General features: G+C 41.3%; 2 protein-coding genes across 4 annotated transcripts in view; both read right to left on the bottom strand.

Moving 5' to 3' along the window:
* Positions 1-23946, bottom strand: part of INPP5F (inositol polyphosphate-5-phosphatase F) — an 84090-nt gene that overhangs the window by 8281 nt on the left and 51863 nt on the right. The window contains exons 7-15 of one of the 3 annotated variants that reach the window (XM_021700285.2): positions 23333-23531; positions 22651-22830; positions 21684-21751; positions 15220-15344; positions 14381-14458; positions 13349-13484; positions 11984-12112; positions 8485-8602; positions 6342-6540 (exon numbers count right to left, since the gene is read on the bottom strand). In XM_021700285.2, coding sequence (XP_021555960.1) covers positions 6342-6540; positions 8485-8602; positions 11984-12112; positions 13349-13484; positions 14381-14458; positions 15220-15344; positions 21684-21751; positions 22651-22830; positions 23333-23531 — 1232 coding nt within the window. Of the gene's footprint in view, positions 1-6341; positions 6541-8484; positions 8603-11983; positions 12113-13348; positions 13485-14380; positions 14459-15219; positions 15345-21683; positions 21752-22650; positions 22831-23332; positions 23532-23946 lie in introns of those variants that run through there. The other 2 variants (XM_021700284.1, XM_021700286.1) reach the window with 2 other exon arrangements.
* LOC110589712 (vacuolar ATPase assembly integral membrane protein vma21-like) lies at positions 7-493 on the bottom strand. The gene has a single exon (XM_021700288.2). It carries the CDS (start codon positions 375-377, stop codon positions 36-38), a length of 342 nt encoding a protein of 113 aa, XP_021555963.1. The 5' UTR covers positions 378-493; the 3' UTR covers positions 7-35.

The raw sequence follows: 23946 nt of genomic DNA, 5'->3' as shown, positions 1-23946 counted from the left end.
CCCCCGCCCCCCGCGTTCGCAGCTTCCGAGCTGCTCTACTCGTTCTTGTTTTCCTGCCAGTCAGGCATGCCCTCCTTCCACACGATGAACACAAACACCGCCAGCACCACATGCAGCCCCACCACCGCGACAATGGTCGCGTAAAAGCCACTGTCGTCAGGAGACATTAACAGGAGACTTTGGAAAAGAAGCAATTTGCAGGAAAAATACAAGCCCACAGGAACTTTAACCATCAGTCCTGCAAAGAGGAGAAAAATCTTGAAAGTCGTGGCCAGGCTGCCGCCTTCGGGCTTGGGCTCGGCAGCATTGCCGGTGGCGTTGCCGGTGGCGTTGGTGGGCCGCTGGGCGGTCGGCGGAGGCCTGTGGGAGCGCGGCATGGTGTCCGTCCGTCAGTCAGTCGGTCCGTCCGTCGAGAAGTCGAAGCTCAGTCACAGCCGCCTGCACCCAACCTCGCGCCTGCAGCGACTGCGGAGACTGCGGCAACTGCGGCAATTGCAGCGCCAAGCCCCGCCCAGCAGGCACATCTCGCTTCCGGCCGCCCCCGCTGCCGCGGCACGCACCCAGCGCGCATGCGCGCCCGCCCCCGCCAGCCCGCCCGCGCACGGCGCCTGGCCCACGGAGGGGCGGGGCGCCGAGGTGCCCGCAGTGCCCGGGACCCCCGCCGGATCCCCCGCCGGACGCCACGGGGGGGGAGGGGCCATCACCGCCGCTCGAAAGGACGCGGGCGGCCGCGGCACCGTGAGCGTCTGTCCCCTGCGCTCACATGCCCAACAGCATGGCTGCTCCACTGAAACGGGTGAAGGGGTCATCTACTCGGGGTAGAAGAAGCGGATCAGTAGAGCTGGGCAAAATAAAGAGTGCGCTGGTGGTGGTCCCGCAGGGCACCCGGGCAGGACGCCTGGCGTCCTTCCTCTTTTTAGGCTCCTCTTGCCACCCGCAGCGCGCCCCCAGGCACCCGTCATTCAGGGCCCAGCGCTTTGGCGGCAACGGGGCGCAGGGCTGGCGTTGGGGGGGGCGACCGGGACCGGCAGGCCTTTGTGCCGGGGGCTGGCCGCGGGCGGTCCAAACAGCTCGGGGCTGCAACACAAGAGGCGGCGGCGGTGGAGCGGCGGAGGCCCGCGGGCGGTTCAGGGGCGGTGCAGGGGCGGTGCGGAGGCGGTGCGGGAGTCGGGGGAGAGGAGGCGCGAGGAGCGGGCCGTTCCTGCTGCGGCAGGGCTGTGGATTTGTCAACTGCGGCCGGAACTGTTTTTGTGCCAGAGAGTTAAGCGGCTGGGACTGCAGTGCAGCAAGTCTCTGGCGCAAAATTTAAGGGGACGTCAAAAACACCAAGCCATCAAGATAATTTTTAGTGCAGTATTTTAAAAAATCAAAATTAATTCCAAAATATGAGGAACAAAACACCAGCGTTTTAGATAAAGATAGGATCCGACCCTGCACCTCTACAACCTTAACCCCTGTAAAAGTTTATCAAAACACGTAGCTCAACCCGACAGCAAAAAGACCCCAGTTTTTAAAATGGGCAAAGGATTTCAACATTTTCTAAGGAAGATAAACAAATGGCCAACAGGCACAAGAAAAAATCCTTCACATCCTTTGTCAATAGGGAAATGCAAGTCAAAACCACAGTGAGATACCACTTCACACCCCTGAGGAGGAGTACAATTTAAAAAAAAAAAAAGGAAAGCAAGTATTAGGAGGTGGAAAAATTGGAACCCTCATACAGGGCCGCTGAGAATGTCAAATGGTGCAATCACTGTGGAAAATAGCTTGATGGTTTCTCAAAAGCACAGAATTACACATGACCCAGCAATTCCCACTCCTAGGTATGTACCCCCAAATAAAAAACTGGTGTTCAAACCAAAATTTGTACGTGACTGTTCAGAGTATTACTATTTACAATAGCCAGAAGCTGGAAACAACCTAAATGCCCATTCATGGAAGAAAACAAACAAAATGTGCTATCTCCACAGGACGGGATACCATTCAGCTGTAAGAAGGAATGACGTTCCAATACATGCCACAGCATGTGTGAACCATGGAAACATGATGCTGAGCGAACGAAGCCAGTCACAAAAGGTCACATGTTACATGATCCCATTTATATGAAATGTCCAGAACAGAGACATCTATAGAGGCAGAAAGTAGATTAGTGGCTGTCTGGGCAGAGGGACAGGAGAATAGGGGGTGATCGCTAGTGGGTACAGGGCTTTCTTCTGGAATAATGAAAATGTGAATATACTAAAAGCTATTGAATTGTATGCTTTAAATGGATCATATGGCATATGAATTATATCTTAATAAAGGTGTTTTTAAAAACATACACAGAACCCAGGAGTGAATGGCTGAGGCAGACAGGTACCAACTGGTGAAGACCCCAAGCCCCACGGCTGGCTGGCTGAACTGGCGCAGTCATTCCCAGAGCTGCTTCTCCCTGTCCTCCATCAAGGTCTGCCTGCTCTGGGTCCACTACTCTGGCGCAACTGGTAGACTGTACAAAGATTCTGTAGCAACTCAGCTAGCCAAAGAACCAGTTTCCAAACATCTCCCTTCAGGGGCAAACTGTCCACCATCCAGAAGATCTTCAAGCTTTGCAAATGAAGAAAAACACCAGTGGCGAATTTAAAGAAATTTTAGCAGTATTATAAAGGATGGCAACCACAAGACAAAGTAGAGAAGAGCTAACTAGGAGGGTTGTTAAAGAAATTCCAACGGACACATGATACCCATGAGAGAATAATCCACCTGAGAGGAAAATGTAGTGAATCTGAAGATGGTACTAATTCTGTATCTGAAAAAGCATCTCCTCTGGAGTAAAAGGCAGAAGAGAAGACAAGACTGTTCTGAAACAATGCTGATTCCTGCTCCAGCTCCTCTAGAGCCCAAATCTAAGGCTCCAGATCACCCGTGCCTCCAAAAGGGGCCAAGACTGGGGCCAGCCACAGGGTGGCGAAGTGTCTCCTATTACCACGAAGATACCAAGACTCTTGATAGGCAGGTCCCTATCCAGCCTGTTTTGCAAGCCAACAAGCCAAAACATGACCTTCAAAGTCACTGACTCCAAAGCATCAGCTTCACTATCTACTCCATCCACATCAGCTTGTCTCACAGCTTCAAAGGCAGTAGTTTCTAGTAAAACGGTAATAGTGGGAAACACAAGAGGCAAGAAAAAAACTAGCAAGTGGCTAACACCTCAGCCACTGTAAGATGCAACCACTTCTGGTATGGTCAGCCTTAGAGGAGATCCTTCTGAGACCAGAGTGCAGAGTCTCAGACCCAAGTAGTCTGTCCCTGTCACCCAGGAGCAGACCACAGGCAAATGCCACAGTCTGTTCCCCCCCACACACACACCCTGTCCTCCTCTTGAGAATCAATACATCACTTCCTCAGACACTCCCATTGTCCTGTTTAGCAATGAAGCTACTTGCCCGTTCCTCCTTAGACCCAAGTTAGTGTCTGTACTGAAGAGACAACACACAGAACCATTCTCCATCAGGCACTGATGTGTTAGCACCAATAAGAGAGGGAAGACAGCACGTCAACCAATGAGATCTAAGCCGACGGGACAATCTTCAGAATCTCTGTGCCCCATAGGACAAAGGACAAAAGGTACCATTAGGTCCATGACTCTGACTGTGATGGGCCTCTTTTGGCCACCACCAACCATAAGGAAGAGGAGGAGGAGGACAGCGGTGGTGAATGTGCTTTGGCACGTAACACAGGCAAAGGGACGCTCTCACAATAAAACTTAGCTAGACCATCTAAGAAAGAATGAGAAGACATAACATCTTGCAGTGGTGACATGTGAAGAAGAGAGGCAGGGAATCCAGGAACAAATTGGAAATTAGGAGACTTAGCCAGAGGCCCACAGCTGAAGAATTCAAGCAAAGAGCTATCCTAAAACAAAGGCATGAAGAAGTAGACCAGAAAATACAAATGGAACTACAAGGCAGAGTCCGCAGAAAGCTTGGGCAGAGACCCACAGGGGCAGAGCTGGGAGCATGAAGCGTTTTGGAATTAGGAATACGTAGAGGTCACTGACTCCCCTGACTATGATCAGGCACGTAAGTCCTAGGCCAGGTTGAGACCTATAGACAAGGTAGAAGTGCAGAATTAAATGAATTTAAAGGCCCAGAAAGGTTTCATCATCCATCATGAAATGTGAGACTGTTTGGAAATAGCCATTGGTAATCTTTGGGGGTAGCGCCACTTGCTAAAAATGTGATAATGTGCTGGAATGCAAAAGCTTATCTTGCAGTGAAGAAGAGAGGGCTCTGCTTTTTTTTTTTTGGAAAGTGCTCCTCACCTGTATAACCCAAATGAGGCCACCAAAGGGAAGGATGCAGTGACACTTGCTGTCTAGCATGTGTTATCCGTGTCAGTTATGCTTCACGAGGAGCTTTACCAAAGAAGATGAGCAGAACACAATCACTGGCTCCCAGTTATCCAAAGTCAAATTGTACAGTGCAGGCTTAAAGAAAAATGAGGAGTTCGATTGCTAGGCACTAGAAAGGGGTGGGAATCAAACAAAATCAGAACAAAAGAGAAGTATTTCATCATGTGCATGAAGAAAAGAGAAAATTGGAGTAGGCATCTGGCATCTGGGAAGTTATTATGGATTTGGGAATCTCACCACCCAACAAGTTTTCTTAAAGACCTGATCCTAGGAAAGGAGACCGTCTGGTTTCAGCCCTGAGTTGGTTCAGTTCATACAGCATGGGTACAGTACAGCAATTTTGGTTATGCCAGTGAGCCCAGTTTCCAGAAAGACGTCTGAGTGTTTTTATGCATGTTGTTCTTTTTTTTTTTTTAAGATTTTATTTATTTATTTGAGAGAGAGAATGAGAGAGAGCATGAGAGGGAAGAGGGCAGAGGGAGAAGCAGACCCCCTGCTGAGCAGGGAGCCCGATGTGAGGCTCGATCCCAGGACTCCAGGATCATGACCTGAGCCGAAGACAGTCACTTAACCAACTGAGCCACCCAGGCGCCCTATACATGTTGTTCTTAAATGCAAGAGACTTCTAACAAGAGACTCTAACAAGAGTGCTTATCCCAATTTTGTAGCAAGCTTTAAATAGCACAGCTAAACACACTTTACATAGTTTGAAACTCCTCATCCAGGATACCAACTTTACAGGAGAATTACAGGATCAGAAATCAAGTCAGGTGCAAGGTGACCTTACAAAATGGGAGTCAGCTTTAGAAATAAACCTTCTGCTCTTTCCCTATTTCAATTATCACCAAAGTAGGAATAAAAATACTTGATCAAAGGAAGATGATACTGACCATCGCGACACCTTTAAAAATCTCAAATGCAAAGTTAAAACGCAAGCAAAATAACCTGCAGTTATTTCTGAATGGGAATTAAAAATACTACCTTTTTTGGGGTGCTGCATTAAGTTGAACTGCTGCTATTAAAAAAATTAAGGTACATAAATAAAAAATTTTTACCAAATGGCTCATAGGAGCATAGAATTTTTCTGCTAATTTGTATGTGAGGAAGACCTCATCTCTTATTTTAAGAGTCTGAAAATTGCATCCATACATAAAGTATTGATTATCAAAGTGAAATAATCCATGAAATTAAAGTCATGGAAGGTTTCCCAATGAACCTAAAGCCAATATTGTTTTTTTATTTTTACATATATATATATATATTACCTTGCATTCAGTTGTTCTTTCAAGCTTGTTTTATGCCCCTTTTATTAAAATCACATGAAATGTAATATAAGATAAAATCTAAATAGAGCCATTTATCCTCAGAGCTTGGTCTAAAACTTTCTGCAATGTTTCTGATTCATAATACTGAAGATTATAACGTTAGATTTCAGCCTAGAAGCAAACATTCAATCTGGTGAATAAATTTAGATCCTGCCGTTCACTTTGAAGAATGACTTGAAACTGATTTTTGTTTCAAATATGCTGAGCATTAGTTGGCCTATTTATTTTGTGAAAGGCCAGGATACTTTACAACCAACCAAAGTAACTAGCTAGCATCACCGCACTTTTTGCTGCACTGTTATGTGCTTCAGAACAATAAACCTAGATCTGGGAGGGGGGTGAGGCCCAGCTGTGAACTGCAGTTCTACAATTTGGGTTTTTAAAAAATCAAATATTCCTTTAAAATATTTCTCTTCATTACTGAGTTGTTTTAATGCCCCTTTAATTTTGCACCCAAGGTGAGGGCCTCAGTCAGCTTGCCTTAGTGACCAGCCCTGTATTTGAAAACTGCCATGCACCACGCATCCATGCCCACAGCTTTATGGACGACCACTAGTACTAATTAGGACAACAGCATCAGAAATTTAGGTGCCATTAGTTACCAGGACATCACTCCAACTCACCTGGGGTCACAGTCAATGAGGGCCCAGCCCCCATGGAACTTCTCATCATCAGGCAGCAGTAACTTCATATAACTTTGTAACAGCTGGTTAATCAGTTCCTGGTGGCCTCTCTGATTCTCCTTATGCAAAGCTTCATGTTCTTTCTCCTTGGTAAATATGGAATAAAGATCTTCTGTCACTGGAATGCCTTGCATCAAATCTAGAGTAGAAAGTGTTAATATCTATCATCATCTTAATTTGCTAATACATTTTTAAAAAACAAAAGAGAATGTAAGATCTAAGACAACAGAACTCATAAGAAAATAGAGGCATGAATCTTGGTGATCATGGATTAGGCTTTTTTGTTTTAGATAGGACACTAAAATCACAAGCAACAAAAATGAAAAATCGACAAAGTGGCCATCACCACAATTAAGAACTTTGTGTCTCAAAGGGCAAGATCATGAATGTGAAAAGACAATCCACAGAATGGGTGAGAGTATTTACAAATCATCTGATATTCTGTATTCAGAATATATAAAGAACTCCTACAACTCAGTAACAAAAAGACAAGCCGATTTTCAAATGGGCATAGAGGGATGCCTGGGTGGCTCAGTCAGTTAAGCGTCTGCCTTCAGCTCGGGTCATGATATCAGGGTCTTGGGATCAAGTCCCACATAAGGCTCCTTGCTCAGTGGGGAACCTGCTTCTCCCTCTGCCCCTCCCCCCCGCTTGTACTCTCTCTCTCTCTCTCTGGAAAATAAATATTTAAAAATAAAATAAAATGGGCATAGGATCTGAACAGACAAGCTAACTTCTTCATGGTGTGGCCTGTAGCTCAAGCTTCAGGAAGCACTGTAATCCATTCCCCACAGATGGGCAGGACAGCAAGACTGTCAGCTTCTGGGACAGAGGTGCCGACCACTGGCCTTACAAGGGGAAGCAGTAAGCCCAGACTGCTACTGGCCTCTCTCTCTTTCACCTTTGAAGAAATCCAGCTTCAAGATTCAGGTGAAGCTGATGCTATGCATGGTCAGAGTGAGAGAGGGACAGAGCCTGGGTCTGCAGTGACATAACTGAGCTGCTAGATCCATCAAGGGAGGAAAGGTATCTTATTTTTCCTTGATTAAACTGCTGAAATCCAGTTTTCCAGTCAATATACACCCTACCTGTGGCAAAAACCAAACTTCTTTACACCAGACATCTCAAATTCCTAACTGGCCCGTGTCGAGGCCCTACTATTTCATGTATGACAAATAATCAGATTAAAAATAGGATTTAAAAAATATTCTCAGAGACCACAGGACAAGCTGTTACTTTGGTTCTAATCCAGTATGCTCTGCATTTACTTTAATCCTATGAGGTAATACTTTCACGCAAATTAAATTTACAAAATATGCCAACGTATGAATTCCACTAGGCAAGCAACCCTCCATTTCCTCTTCCAAATAATGATAAGAACTGGTTAGGATAATCCCTAAATCTGATACCCTGATATTATGTTCATTCTTTTTTTTAAAGATTTTATTTATTTATTTGAGACAGAGAGAATGAGAGAGAGAGAGAGAGAGAGAGCACATGAGAGGGGGGAGGGTCACAGGGAGAAGCAGACTCCCTGCCGAGCAGAGAGCCCGATGCGGGACTCGATCCAGGGACTCCAGGATCATGACCTAAGCCAAAGGCAGTCGCTTAACCAGCTGAGCCACCCAGGCGCCCTGTTCATTCATTCTTATTGGAAAGGATGGCGTGTTGCCTACAGCAAGAACATACGATAAATGTCATATGGGGGAAAGAAAGACATCTCATTACATCTCTCAGCCTTGAGTAATGGAAAAAACAAATAGAATGTGGGGTTTTCAGTTGATGAGGTTTTAGGCTACCTCATTCCATACTCCAGGAACCTCAACTCTGCCTTCTGTGGCAAGAACAGCAAGCTGACAAATACGTATGGGAATGAGCTGTTGCTCTTTTTGCTTCACCCTAAAAAATTCGTCAAATTCGAGTCTTGTAAAAATGTGAATTTGATTTCTTGGGTAAGATGCTGAATATAGAAACACAAGTATATTATAAAACATGAACTATGTCAATGAAGTTGGTTTCTGTAAAACACTCGTCACAGAGGAATAACAAATTTTAAAGAAAGAAAGGCATTTAGGTTCCTTACCTATAACAGCTTGCCTATAAGCATCCTTAAATCGATTCAGGTAATACCTATTTGCCGAGTTAACACCATCTTTCATAACTCCTGCTAACTTCCTTTCTCCTGTCCTTGTAAAGTCACCCTGTCAAGGAAAAAGTCATTTTGACAATTGATTCAAGCACAAGAATGTTCCCAAAGTCAATGTGGGCTTTCAATACAAGACCAAAATTCTATAGGCTTTTATAATTTCTAAATAATGTAGTTAAGTTAAAATATCTACTAGTATTTGGCTGTGACCCAAGCACATCAAATCATTAGAACGTTATCCGTGGCATCAAGTCTTCACAGTTGGATGGTGCTTCAAAGTAAATCCACTCCTGGTAATCTGTAGAATTTCTATAATTTACAGGTCAAAATTTCCTATATAACAAATAACAAGAAGATTTTCAAGCCTCAAACTGGTATGATACTCAAAAATCACAAATTTCTGATGAGGGAAAGTGTGGACAGTTCCCTAGAGTTTATTACAATGGGATTTAACCAGTGTACGTGGATGTGTGTGTACAGAGAAAGAACAGAGATTTCTGTACCTTGCTGCCCATTACAATCACTCCAGAATGATCCAATGAAGATTTAAATTGTTTTGTTTTGTTTCTCTTGCTTTTCACAACAGAGGTGTCAGAGCAAGTCCCTAGAGGGCACTGACTTAGCTGGAGGTTTGTGCCCTTTGATCATCTCTCCATTTCCCCCATCCCCTGGTAAGCACGAACCTCTTTGTTTCTGAGTTTGATTTTTTTAGATTCTACATATAAGTGAGATCATGCAGCATTTTTTGGAAGAATGTGAGAAGGAATGGCATTAATTCTTCTTTAAATATTTGGTAGAATTCACCAGTGAAACCATTTGGTCCTGGGCTTTTCTTTCTTGGGAGGTTTTGCTTATACTGATTCATCAAATCTCCTTACTCATTGGTCTGCTCAGATTTTCTATTTCTTCGTAAGTCAGTCTTGGTAGGTTGTATGTTTCTAGAAATGTATCTCTTTCTTCTAAATTGTCCAATTTGTTGGCATATGATTGTTCAGAGTAGCCACCTGTGATTCTATGTATTTCTATGATATCAGTTTGTAATGTCACTTTCATTTGTAATTTTGAGTCCTTTTTCTTCTTGATTAGTCTAGCTAAAGGTCTGTGGATTTTGTTTATCTCTTCAGAAAACCAACTCTTGATCTTTTCTATTGTTTTTCCTACTCTCTCTTTCAAATATTTCTGTTCTAATCTTTTTTTTTTTAAAGATTTATTTATTTATTTGAGAGAGCGAGAATGAGAGAGAGTACATGAGAGGGGGGAGGGTCAGAGGGAGAAGCAGACTCCCTGCTGAGCAGGGAGCCCGATGCAGGACTCGATCCCGGGACTCCAGGATCATGACCTGAGCCGAAGGCAGTCGCTTAACCAACTGAGCCACCCAGGCGCCCCTCTGTTCTAATCTTTATTATTTCCTTCCTTCTGCTAACTTTGGGCTTACTTTCTTCTTTTTCTAGTTCCTTGAGATGTAAACTTAGGCTGTTTGAGATTTTTTTTTTTTAAAGATTTATTTATTTATTTGACAGAGAGAGACAGAGACACAGCAAGAGAGAGAACACAAGCAGGGGGAGTGGGAGAGGGAGAAGCAGGCTTCCCGTGGAGCAGGGAGCCTGATGCGGGGCTCGATCCCAGGACCCTGGGACCATGACCTGAGCCGAAGGCAGAAGCTTAACCACTGAGCCACCCAGGCGCCCCTCTTTTTTCTTTATGTAGGCATTTATAGCTATAAACTTTCCCTTTAGAACTGCTTTTGCCGCATCCCATAAGTTTTGGTATGTTGTGTTTCCATTTTCATTTGTTTCAAGCTTTTTTTTTCATTTTTTTTATTTAACCCTTTTTGATTTCTTCTTTGACCCATTGATTGTTCAGGAGTATGTTAATTTCCACATATTTATAAATTTTCTAATTTTCCTGTTATCAATTTCTATATTCATACCACTGTGGTCAGAAAAGATACCTGATACAATTTCTATCTTTTTGAACCTTGTTGAGACTTGTTTTGTGGCCTAACCTATGATCTGTCCTGGAAAATGTTCCACGTGTGCTTCTGAAGATGTGTATTCATTCTGCTGTTCCTAGATGAAATGTCCTATATATGTCTGCTGGGTCCAGTTGGTCTATAGTCCTGTTCAAATTCACTATTTCCTTACTGATTTTCTGCCTGGATGATCCATTGTGGAGAACAGGTTATTAAAGTCCCCTACTGGGGCGCCTGGGTGGCTCAGTTAAGCATCTGCCTTCAGCTCAGGTCATTATCTCAGGGTCCTGGGATCGAGTCCTGAAACAGGCTCCCCCCTCAGCAGGGAGTCTGCTTCTCCCTCTCTCAGCTCATGCTCTGTCTCTCTCAAATAAATAAATAAAATCTTAAAAAAAAAATAAAGTCCCCTACTATTATTGTACTGCTATTTATTCCTCCTTTTAATTCTGTTAGTAGTTGCTTTATATATTTAGGTGTTCTTATGTTGGGTGCATAAAAGTATTTCTCTTTAACCAGTAACTTATACAAGGACTTCTAAAGTCCAATTTCCTTAATTAATAAAAAGCTTTTTGATATTTATCACTCAACCAAAAGATGGACTATTTGATGCCGGTTGAGTCCTTGATACAATTTTTTATAAGAAATATCCTGAAATGAACTATTAACCTTGAAGGAATATTAACATAATACTAATTTAAACTAATTCCACCATTTCTTACTGCCCACAGAAGGAGTATTTGGTGACCAGTAACTACAGGTTATATTTAAATTCTGTGAAGATCCAAGCTCTGTAGGATCTTCAAAAGACTTATTCATAACAACCACAAAAAGATAATAAAACATTTCTTCAGCATTTACTGTGTGCCTGGGAATGGTCTAAGCCCCCACATGCATTAACTCATATAATCTCATGACAGTCTTGAAGTGTGTCTAGTATTATCCTGTTTTACAAATGAAGACACAGACACAGAGAGGTTAAGTGACTTGCTCAAGGTCGCAGAGCTGGTAAGGGGCAGGGTTGGGATTCAAATTCAGCAGAGGCAAATTATCATACTAGGGACCGAATTCTAGCAACAGACATGTTTTATCTGTGTAACATTTTAAAAACCAACTATTCCACATGAAATTCCAGATTTCTAAACCCCCTTGAAAAGCTGGAAGATCTAGCCACACTGGGCCTCCAACCCCATACGGAAGCAGTAGAACAGCCCCCTCCTGAGACAAGATACGCTCTTCCTTAGGTCTGCCCCCATCTTCCCCTTTAAGCTAATGGGTGGCCACATTACCTGGCCCCAGGAGAATCTGAATATGTGACCGCTGCCTGAGCCGAACGTTCCAGAAAGGAGTCAAATACATAGACTACCATCTGTAGCCCCCATATCTTTCTCTCAAAAATGAAGTTGGTTTAAAACTGCATCCTGTGTCCCACAGAATGATCCACAAAAGCTGGCTGTCAGTACTTGCCTTCAAAGCAGCTGTCCCAGCATACTGCCTGCTAATGGAGTCCCCGTTGTTGGCCCACATTATCTGATAGATCCGATTGCACTTCACTGGTAGGGGCTGTTCCGGGGGCATCACACCTAATTTTTTCAGCTAAAATTAACACACTGGTGGATTAGCTACATATTAGGCAGGAAACCATAGCATCAAATATACACTGCAGAAAACGGAAGCATGTTCATGTACAATTTCAGACCCTTAAATAAAAGAAATGGCGTTTCTGGATTTCTCCAAAATAAAGCACAATTGAGAGAGAGTTTTATCAGTTGCTACACATGATTAAGTAGAATGAAATATTTATACTGTCTTGGTGTAATTTTTAATGTGTAGGCTATTATATTTTGTCTTTGTTTTAAATTTGCCTATGAAATGAGACTATCAAAAAAGCCTCCTGAAACAACAACAATATTAGCAGGAGAAGAGCAGTAAGCGTCCGGTAAGTGTGAACTCTGTGCTGAGGCTAGGGTTCTAAGAGCTTTTCTTATACAAATTATCTCATTTACTCCTCGTAACAACCCGCTGCAATCAATACTCTTATTATGTCCATTTTAAGGATGCAGAGACAGAAGTTTAGGAGGTGGAGCTTTTGCATGGGGTCAACCCCTAATATGTGGCAGAGCCAGGGCTGAGCCTCAAAACCTGGCTGCTTGAGTGCAACACGCGAAGGAAGAGACTCACCATCTCAAAAAAACAGTCCCCAGGTTCTATCAAAAAAGCCCGGACACGGTGCTAAGAAGGTCCACCTTGAGAATTCACTACTCAGGTGTTGTGGGGTTGAAGATCTAAAGGGGGACACTGAGTAACAGATGTTAGGACTGGAGGAAGCAGCCGCCACCAACTGGGGTGTGCAGGATAAAGGCTGGTTCTGTGGTGCCCAAGGAGCCAACAGCTGCAGAGAAGGCGCCAAGACGGCTCCAATACAGGTGAGGACGCTTGTCCCTTCCTCCTCCTCCGGCCTCATGGTCTTCCTTTGGCACCTCCTATTGGCAGAGCCTGGCACAGCACCGGCCGGCTGAGCAGAAGGCGCGGCAGACTCCCAGCCCCAAATACACAAGGCAGGATTTGGAGCTGAGAGAAAGAAGGCATATGGCCACACACTGCCACCTGATCGACGTTGAAATGTTGGGCCTCACATTTTTGAAATGAGTACTTAAGAAAATGCCACTTAATTCAACTTATTTCTAGTGAAGGTTGTACTTTCCGGGTTTTAATGCAACAAGGACATCTGTCTGTATGCTGTAAATGTTCTACAGAACAACGATCTTACTTGTTTACATGTGGAAAAAAACTAAAAATGAATACTTACAATGCAGTGAACCCCCCAATTACCTGCTGTTCCATGACCACTCGGGCGATGGCAGCTTGGACCACATTGGTGCGATCCAGGCAGTCCATGCAATTGACACGAAATATCCCTTCTTGTTTACATATCACCCCGGCTTGATCAACCCTTTTCAAAAAGAGACTGGGATTATTTTACAATATGAAATACTTTAATAAGGTTTTCAAAAACCACAATTCTTCAGAGGATAGCAGTAACACCAGTAGCACTGGTTATCCATCTGTCTGGAATACTACGTGACAGGCACTAATGAGTACTTTGTAGACACTGTGAATTTACACAGTAACTTGATAAGAAAGACGTCATTATCCCCATTTTGAAGAAAAACAAAACTTGCCTCAAGTCTCACGACTACTGAGTAGAGCTGACACAACCCCAGATTATGCTCTTCTATACACTGAAGCTAGAAGGCACTTTAAAACACCATCCTGTCCCTCCCTTTTGACTGCAAGAAGAAACGCATCTAAATGCATCTAGCTTGAACAAAGTCACTTCACCACTCAGTGAGGAGTCCTGCAGCACACCTTGCGTGTCTAATTTCTCTGGCCACCTCTGGTCTTAAAGTCTAATTCAACGTTCTCTCCTATTCTTTAAGCCAATTTCTTCTTCCTATATCTCCCTCCTGCCGTCTGAGAATCATGTTCCTTCTCTGATAATTCTCTGATAATTCTGAAATGCCTGCAAACTGAGACCAAATACCCTGAAGCCATGTTAGGGATGCTGGGAGAGAAGAAGGAAAGAGGAAATGTAAACCATGGAACATTAGATGGAATTAAAGAAGAGTCATAGAGCATGTCACTCCATCTTGCCTGACCACCTAACACTTTTTCCCTGTTCAAAGCTAACGCTGCCTGATGACGGACAGTCTCTTGAAAAGGAGAACAGGAATTGGGAAGCAAAATAAGAAAAACAAAAATGGTTTTTCAGCTGGCTATTATTTTAATACTTAGTAGTACCAAATACATATGATTTCACAGACCAAGAGTTTATATCAAATTGACTTCTTATGTAATACCTACCAACACCACTTCATGTCAAGAATAATGTCATAAATGGCATCTGTTAGAGTTTGAACATTCTCAAACTTCATTCCTCGGCTAAAATACATGCCAAAAGAAAAAAAAAATCTTTAATAACAGGGTTTTTTTTAGCTTAAGATACACTATTTAAAGTAGCTTGGAAAAATTAAAGAAAATTATTGCTTTAAGTACATGAGGTTAACACTACTAGAAATTATTCAGGCAACTATATAAATGCTTATAATTAATCTGCATTATGAAAGAAAATATATTTAAGAACACATTGAAACATATCACAGGTATCAGAAGCTTCTTTCCCCACCAAATTTTCAATACATGAGTAGATGAACCCACATTAGAGCCAGGATTATGACAAAAGAACCTGGCTTTCAGAGTACACACAGGTTAAAGTTACCATCAAAATGATTCACCGATTATTGTTTTTCCAGAGCAAACTCTAGTGAAGTTGATCCATAGGGAAAGAAGTATTACTAATACAGCACAAAGATGAGACAACAGAATGATGTTTAAGTAAGGGGACTCCATTACGTTTGCCAGGCTGGGACCCAAGCAGAAACGAAAAGCTCCAGGAGTTCTCTGAGTGATAAAAGGAAAAATGGAACTCTCCATCTCCATGTTGTTTTGGGAAAGAAAGACTGAATATTTCAGGAATAACTAAATTTTTAGCCAAAATAAAGCTCGTCTGAAAATCAAAACTAAGTAACCAGGAGAAGCAGAAATGTTTCTTCCTGATAGGAAGACAAGAAGTTAAGGTTGCAGGGCAGCATGTACCACAAACAACGGAATGGATCAGAACTCCCGTCAGGAAGCCCTCTTACCAGTGCTCATGGAAGTCAAATGAGACATAAGTGAGGTGTGAGCTGTTGAAGAGCAACACTTGCTTCAGGTAAGCATCGCCAATAATTTTCTCCCTGCCTGCCTGGTCCACCAAGTTAATAATAACCTGTGACAGTGAGGAAAAACAAATTCAGTTTAATCAGATGTTAAAAACTCAATGTGGTTTTTAATCATTTTATGTGGTATACTGTTTTCGACACATTTTATAGCCATAGTTAGAAATTTATCTCCTCAAGCATCAGCTTTTTTCCATGAAATTAGACTTTCACTTGTTACATTTAGGTTTATGAGAATCATTTACATCAATAGCATTAACAGCTATTTTATGCATTATATATTTGCAATAACCAATTCGAATATGTAATAAAAGCCAGGTCCTTTATCATAGCAAATACATTATTTAGAATAATTTTTTTTAAAGATTTATTTATTCATAAGAGACAGAGAGAGAGAGAGGGAGAAGCAGGCTCCCGCTGAGCAGGGAGCCCAATGCGGGACTCGATCCCAGGACCTTGGGATCATGACCTGAGCTGAAGGCAGACGCTTAACCATCTGAGCCACCCAGGCGCCCCTATTTAGAATAATTTTTAAAGAAATATACAAGACCTACATATGGACACTATAAAACTTTGCTGAAATACAAAAAAGAAAATCTGAGTAAATGGAAACACACTATGGTGCCAGATAGCAAGATTCAATATTGTAAAGATGTCAAGTCTCTCCAGATTAATTTAAATACCCAACAATCCCAATTGAAATTTGATCAGATCTTCCTATGGATGTGACAAGTTAATTCTAAAATTCATCTGGAAGGATAAATATGCAGAAAAAGTTCTGAAAACTAATAATAAAGGAGTACTTGGCCCACTGGAGAGCAAAACATACTTTAAGTCTATAGCAGTTAAGATGGTAGTACTTGTGTAGAAACAGATGAATGAGGACACAGAACAGGACAGCCATCCAAGAGACAGACCCATGTACATTGAGGAATATAAAATATGGTAACAATATTATTCTGGGATAAGTACAGAATATTCAAAAATGGTACTGGAGGGGCGCCTGAGTGGCTCAGTCGTTAAGCGTCTGCCTTCGGCTCAGGTCATGATCCCAGGGTGCTGGGATCGAGCCCCGCATTGGGCTCCCTGCTCAGCGGGGAGCCTGCTTCTCCTTCTCCCTCTGTCTACTGCTCTGCCTACTTGTGCTCTCTGTCAAATAAACAAAATCTTAAAAAAAAAAAAATGGTACTGGAATAACTGTCTGTCTATATAGTTGGGAAAAACTTATTTTACCTCCCTACATCTCATTATACACAAATTATAGATCCGTTAATGACCTATTTTTTAAGTTATAAAAATAATAGAAGAATATTTGGGGTGATGTTTCCATAATTGTAGGATGGGACATGACTTTCTAAACATAAGATAAAAACCAGAGGGCATAAAGAAAAAGATGGACAAAGGAGACAATATGAAAATTTAAAACCTCTGTAACAGATGACAATACAAATAAGCAAAGGTAAAACAACAAAACAAAAAGAAACAAAGAACAACCTGGGGGAATATACCTGTAACATAAAACCAATAATATATAAGAGTGCTATAAATTTAGTAAGAAAAAAAGAATAAAGGATACAGAGGAAATTCACAGGAGAAAATATACAGAGCCAATAAACATGAGGCTACAACTTTGTTAATAATCAGAGAGAGAGACAAACCAAGAAAGAGACTCTTAACTATGGAGAACAAACTGACGGTTACTGGAAGGGAGGTGGGCGGAGGATGGGAGAAATAGGTGATGGGGATTAAGGAGTGTACTTGTTGTGATGAGCACCGGGTGTTGTATGGAAGTACTGAATCACTACTTTGTACACCTGAAACATTACACCGTATGTTAACTGAAATTTAAATAAAACCTTTAAAAAAAAAAAAAAGAAATACAAACTTATAACAGAAAACCAGTTTTCATCTATACAGAGACAAAAATTGAATCCTAAATAGAGTTAGCATTGGTGAATATATGGGGAAATGAGCACTGACTCCCACTGTGGCTGAGAGTATAAACTCGTGTGATCTTTTATACTGAGAGTATAAACTGTTGGGAACAAGAGTGCTAGGTATCAAGCTTAAAGGCATACTGTTTGATCTAGCCATTCTACTTCTAGAAATGTATTCTATAAAGCACACAGTGTCCCAAAATATATGAACGTTGCTTTCTGGAAAATTTTTACAACAGCAAAAACTATATCCGGAGGGTCCATCAGTAGAGAAAGAGAGAAAAAACAGCCACGAAATACTAAGTGATAACAGCTGCAGGACAGTCTACATGGCATAGCCCTCTACGGGCTTAATTTTACAAATGTGTATATATGCACGTGTCAAGATGGTCTTGCTGCAAATGACAAATCACTGACTCAGATCTTAGAACAGTAAGTCTGGGGGTTGCATGGTTCCAGAATTGCTTAATTCAGTGCTACCAATACGAAATCTTTCCGTCTTTTCCGCCGTCTTCGGCTTATGGGTCAGTCCTCAGGCTGGTTCGTTCAGTTTCACCACGGCCACAGCAGTACGTCAAGTCCAGACACAAGCACCACGGAAGGGCTGGTGGTTCCTGTATCTCTTTTTATTAGAGCAGGAAATTGTTCCCAGAAGCTTCCCAGCAGGCTTCCCTCACATCACACCGCATGGCCAAACTGCCAATGAACACACACAGGCCAGTGCCTGAACCAATCACTGGTGACAGAAGAGTGGTGCCACCCTGAGCCAGACCGACCTGCGGGTCCAGCTCTGAGAGAGCAAGTACCCGGGGAGGCAGGTGGGTAAGGGAACGTTACTGGGGTACGGCCAGAAAGGAGGAGGGGTCTGCTCAGTGCATACACAGACACAACTGATAGGTACAAACACGTTTTGAAAGTCAACACAGAGCAGGGAATGAGGGTGCTGAGGTTATTCTTCTTCTTCCTTTACACATCTCAGTATTGTTACAATTCTTACAATGATTATGGGTTACTTTTTTTTAAAGTTTTTATTTTTTAGTAATCTCCACACCCAACATGGGACTCGAACCCACGACCCTGAGATCAAGCATCGCAGGGCTCCTCCGACTGAGCCCGTCAGGTGCCCCTATGTGTTACATCTAAATTGCGGTTTATTTACTGTAATGCTAGTTAGAATTACACACAGTGCTGATACAGGAACTTATTCACATTGTAAAAAAGTTCAAATGTAGATAAAGGTCAAATCCTTCTTCACTGCAACCCAGACCCACAGCCTTCCCTGGAGGTAATAATGGGTTAGCAGCGTGGTGTGCACCCTTTCAGCCCATATAAGGGTATGCTGATATACATGTGCACGCCATATATGTGTGAGAGCATATACATGGAAAAGAATTACATGTATATATGGGGCGCCTGGGTGGCTCAGTCGTTAAGTGTCTGTCTTCGGCTCAGGTCATGATCCCAGGGTCCTGGGATCCAGTCCTGCATCGGGCTCCCTGCTCAGCGGGAAGCCTGCTTCTCCCTCTCCCACTCGCCCTGCTTGTGTTCCCTCTCTCACTGTGTCTCTGTCAAATAAGTAAATAAAATCTTAAAAAAAAAAAAAAAAAGAATTACATGTATATAAATAACACGGTTTTGTTTTGTGGGTTTTAAATGGCAACACACCATATGCTGTTAAGAGTTTTTTCTCACTCTACTGTGTGATTTTAAGATCTTTCCACGCTAGTACACACAGATCTACCTCGTTTCTAAGCAATTGTATCCAACATTTTAAATATGCCACGCTTTATCTGCTGACTTCCCGATGAACAGTCAGGTTACTGTGATGCTACAATCAGTGTTCTTGTACAGGACTCCCGCAGTGAACACGTGTTTCTCTCAGGTGGACTTAAAAATTTTTTGTATTAGAATTCCAGTTGTTCCACTTCCTTAACAAACCTTGGCATATACTATCTTTTTATTTTAGTCATTCTGGTGTGTCAGTGGTTTTAGTTTGCATTTCCCTGATGGTTGATGAAATGTAACACCTTTCTTATGTTTATTGGCCTGTTAAATATACCTTTTTTTTTTCCTAAAGATTTTATTTATTTATTTGAGAGAGAGAATGAGAGAGAGAGAGAGAGAGAGAGCATGAGAGGGGGAGGGTCAGAGGGAGAAGCAGACTCCCTACCGAGCAGAGAGCCCGATGCGGGACTCGATCCCGGGACTCGATCCCGGGACTCCAGGATCACGACCTGAGCCGAAGGCAGTTGCTTAACCAACTGAGCCACCCAGGCGCCCTGTTAAATATACCTTTTCATGAATTCTGCTCAAGTCTTTTGTCCAGTTTTCTTTTAGGCCATACATCTTTTTTGTATGTTGGGTTTTTTAAAATAAGAGTTGGGTTTTTTAAAATAACTCCAGATATGTGTCTTTTGTCCTAGATATATATTAAAAAAATCTGAAATATCTTCTCCCACTTTGTGAACTGCTTTTCCACTCTCTTAATGGTGCCTTTTAATAAACAGAAGTACTTTCTTTTTTATTTTTTTAAAAGATTTATTTGAGAGAGAGAGAGTGTGTGCACGCCAGCAGTGCAAGTGGGGAGAGGGAGGAGAGAAACAGAGCCTGACATGGGGCTCCATCTCACCACCCTGAGATCACGACCTGAGCCGAAATCAAGAGTTGGAGGTTCAACCGACTGAGCCACCCAGATGCCCCTTTTGTTTATTTTTTAAATTATTTAATGTAAGTAATCTCTAAACCCAACATGGAGCTTGAACTCATAACCCTGAGATCAAGAGTCACATGCTCTCTGGACTGGGCCAGCCAGGTGTCCCCAGAAGTTCTTTATTTTAATCAAGTCTAATTTATTAATTTTTTTCATTATGGTTGGTGATTTAAGCCCTATCTAATATTAATACAGTTTCAATAAATAAATGATAAAATTTCAATAAAAGTTAAAAATGTAGTAAAGTCAAATGTATCAATACTTTTATTATGGTTAGTGCTTTTTATTTTTTTATGTTTTTTAATTTTTATTTATTTTTAACATTTAATTGCATATGTTAGTTTCTATGGTATCAGCAGCAAAACCGATCAAACTTGGTCAAGTTTGATCAATTATACAAACATACAAAGATTTCTCAAGTAAGAGTGGTGTGGTCTCCCTGAAAGCAAGTGGGTAGGCATTACTTTAATTAGGCCTTCATATTCTAAAGTCTGACCCTAGAAATCATAGATGAATTTCAAATTGAGAGCTCACAGATGACTGGGTTAGCTAACTCAAAAAGAGACTGAGGTATTGGCTGGCACTTTTTAAGTCCTGATTAAGACCCGAGGTCAAAAAGATGTTCTGGGGCACCAAAGAGAGGCTGGGCTAAGGCCTTGGGCTTTTAAAAAGGGAAAAAAAAAAAAAAAAAAGACCTTCTATATTTTCCTTTAAAAGGTTTATGGTTTAACTTTTCACATTCAGATCCACATCCACCTGGAAATGATTTCTATATATAATATGTAGTAGAGATATCAAAAAGCAAAACTACTGGATTAATAGTCTAAGCATATTTTATTTTGATTGATAATACCATTTATAACAGCTGTACCAACTTGTTTCCACTAGCAATGTGTGAGAGTTCTCATTTCCCCAATTACCTGCCTTTATCTCTTATTATCAAACTTTATACTTTTTTTCAATCTGAGGATTTACTTTTTATTTTCCTGCTCAGCCTTTCTTTGCAAGGATTGCACAAAACTTATAGATTACTTTTGGAAGAACTGACATCTATTCAGTATTAGTCCTTCCTTCCGGGAACATGGTATTTTCTCTCCATTTATTCAGGTTTTCTTTTGTGTTCTTAGTGATTTCTCCCACTTCCCGCCTCCATACACATGCTACCTTTTTTGTATGTTTATTAGGTTATTTTGTTGTTGTTGCTGTTAGAAAAATGCATCCTATAACATTACACATTCAGACTGGTCATTGCTCATGGGTAAGACTTACTGATTATTCTATATGAATCTCATACCTGAAATCTGGTCATCTTATTGAACTTGGAATTTTACTTAGGAGTTTTCACTTGATTTTAGTCTATATGATCACATTCCTCATATGAATACATAAGAAAGATGGGCAGAGAAAAAAGATATTGAGAGATACATATCAAATTGTTATCTTCAGAAGGCAGAACTATAGGTGGTTCATTCTATTCATTTCTTCTCTAGATACTTCTTGGCCTGTAATAACTAACTGACAGACTGATATCTAAAAACAGTCTAAAGTAGCTGATTCAGTGATAATTCATCTTTAAGAATATTGAAAATACTCTTAGCTTATGTATTCTTCAACTTCATGACAAGATGCCATTTTGCTTCATTACGAATAGTACATTGTTATTTTCATGAAATTTAAAGAAACAGATACATAACCATAGCTGAATATGAAGGAACATTTTATTACTACAGATCAAAGCCCACCTGTTTTTTGTAAATTTTCAGTTGTTCTTCGAAATGGGCACAGAAATACGCAACAGTGTCCTTTTCACCTACAAAGAAGTGATACAAAATCTATTTTTCTTTCTAACATTTGAGGCAGAAATTAGTGTCTATTCCATCTTTACTTTAACATTTCAATAATTTATTGACAACCAAATGTAACTAAGATGGTCCAAAACCAGTATTTTAAAATAAAATGCAAAGCCAAAGATCTCGGATTCCTTTTCCCTTAATCGGACTGAACTGAACTACATTGGAAGCGCACACTAGGAAACCAGGACCTTTACTGTTCATGCACCCAGCCTATTGTTAGAAAGGGTTCCAGGCAGTTTATAATAAGAGACTAAAACCCTTCTACAAATATGAATGTTAAAAAATGAAGGTTTACTGGATTTTCACAAATATATATTAAGTTTTGAGAGAAAAATATTCTGTAAACAATTTTTAAAATCAACCTCACTGAGTAATCTGATTAGACTGACATGACTTTGCTATTCCTAGGCTACAGTTAAAATACTGGAAGAAATTAAATCCTCAATATTTAAAACAACAACAAACCTTTCACAGTGAGACATCTGAGTAAAGGCATCTTACCTATTTTTTGTAGATGCCATCTTTAGATATTTCCTACTTTTATTAATATTGACTACATTCACCCTTTTCCAAAAGTAAGCATTTAAGAAAAGTATTCTCCAAGGAAACAACGGTTTAAAATCTGTGAAATAAGCTATGTTTTACTCTATTGTTAGGGAGTTTTTTATTGTTAAATAACTTACTTAGATTGTCAACAATCATCATTCCTCTTGCAAATACTCTATCACCACTAAATTTCACCATGGGTTATTGTTTTAAATGAAGTATCTAGCCCAGCAAATCCAAACCTATAAATATTTTAAAAAATATTCTCTCCGAAATCCTCATTTGCAAACCGAGTAACTGACAAGCTTACTTTTGTCCAGCCGGGGTCGTGGATTGTATCGATACCCGACCTGGCTCCAGAAGACAGGCACAGAGCCTCGTGTTTGAATAAATGACAAAGTATGATTATGAACATGAATTAACTGCTCAGTTTCCACATAATTTGCAACATTCCCATTTTTATCCACTCCTCTCCGTTTATAACGCATTCCTAAAAGACAATTAAAACAGAAAACAACAACATTAAAAAAAATGATTTAGTCTGATCAGATATGCTTCTTAACCAAGCACGTCTTTCAGGATAGCTTGAAGGATCTAACTATATGCATCATTGTTTTTTTAAAAGTTGAAGTGAAGATACTTTCTGTGAACTGAAAGGGAAGGGTGTTCCCAAGGGTGCTAGCACTCAGGAAGGATTTATTACCGTAATACAGGCTGTCAGTGGGAACAATGGTATTTAGAAGCATATCCCAAGTGACTCTCTTTTCTTCTCCATATATATACCTCCTTTTCTTTCTGCTTTTGTTAACTGTCCCCCATTCACCTCCCTCCAGAAATTGGTCCCCAATTACATCACACTATTTAGAGTCACTGAGCACTTTGAAGCCAATTATGTTTCCAAATCCATTATTGTCATTAGCATCTCAACACATCTGCAGCTTTACCATTCTCATCTGAATTTAACTTGCACACGATTTCAGCCCTCTACTCACCTGCTCTGTGCCTACTTCGGCGTGAAATGAGAGCCACTAGAAATCGTGGGTGAATGTCATCTACACATGTGGACTCCTGAGGGGGGGTTTCTGGGCTGCTCTTCTCATCATCAGATGATTCATTATAATTAACCACAAGTTCTTCAATCTGCACAAAACCTTGGATAATGGGGATAATCCAAAAGTCCACGTCTGGTGTCTGAAAACAATATGAGCATCATGTTGTTTCTCTTCTGTAGAGCACTGCTGCTTGCTTAAACCCAAACAGAAGCTAGCACGTATTAGCGAGTTTAGGAGAAGCAGAAACCTTCTATTTTTTAACCATGTTTCTTGCTTATTGGAGGACAGCAGGAAGGAGGGAGGGAGGAGGACAAAGGGGAGAGCCTTTCCTTTTCTCTATGGTGATCAATTAAAAAAGAGCCGCCTGAGCGGTGCCTGGCTGACTTGGTTGATAGAGCACATGACTCTTGATCTCGGGGTCATGAGTTCAAGGCCCACGTTGGGTGCAGAGATTTCTCTAAAAAAAAAAAAAGCTGCCTGAGAGGGCCCACAACATAGACACCACACTGCCTGGGTAACAAATTCAAGCTCCACCACTTACTAACTCACTCAGG

The sequence above is a fragment of the Neomonachus schauinslandi genome, chromosome 6, assembly GCF_002201575.2.
Source record: "Neomonachus schauinslandi chromosome 6, ASM220157v2, whole genome shotgun sequence".
NCBI classification, from domain to species: domain Eukaryota; kingdom Metazoa; phylum Chordata; class Mammalia; order Carnivora; family Phocidae; genus Neomonachus; species Neomonachus schauinslandi.
This window is presented reverse-complemented; position numbering and strand designations above follow the sequence as displayed.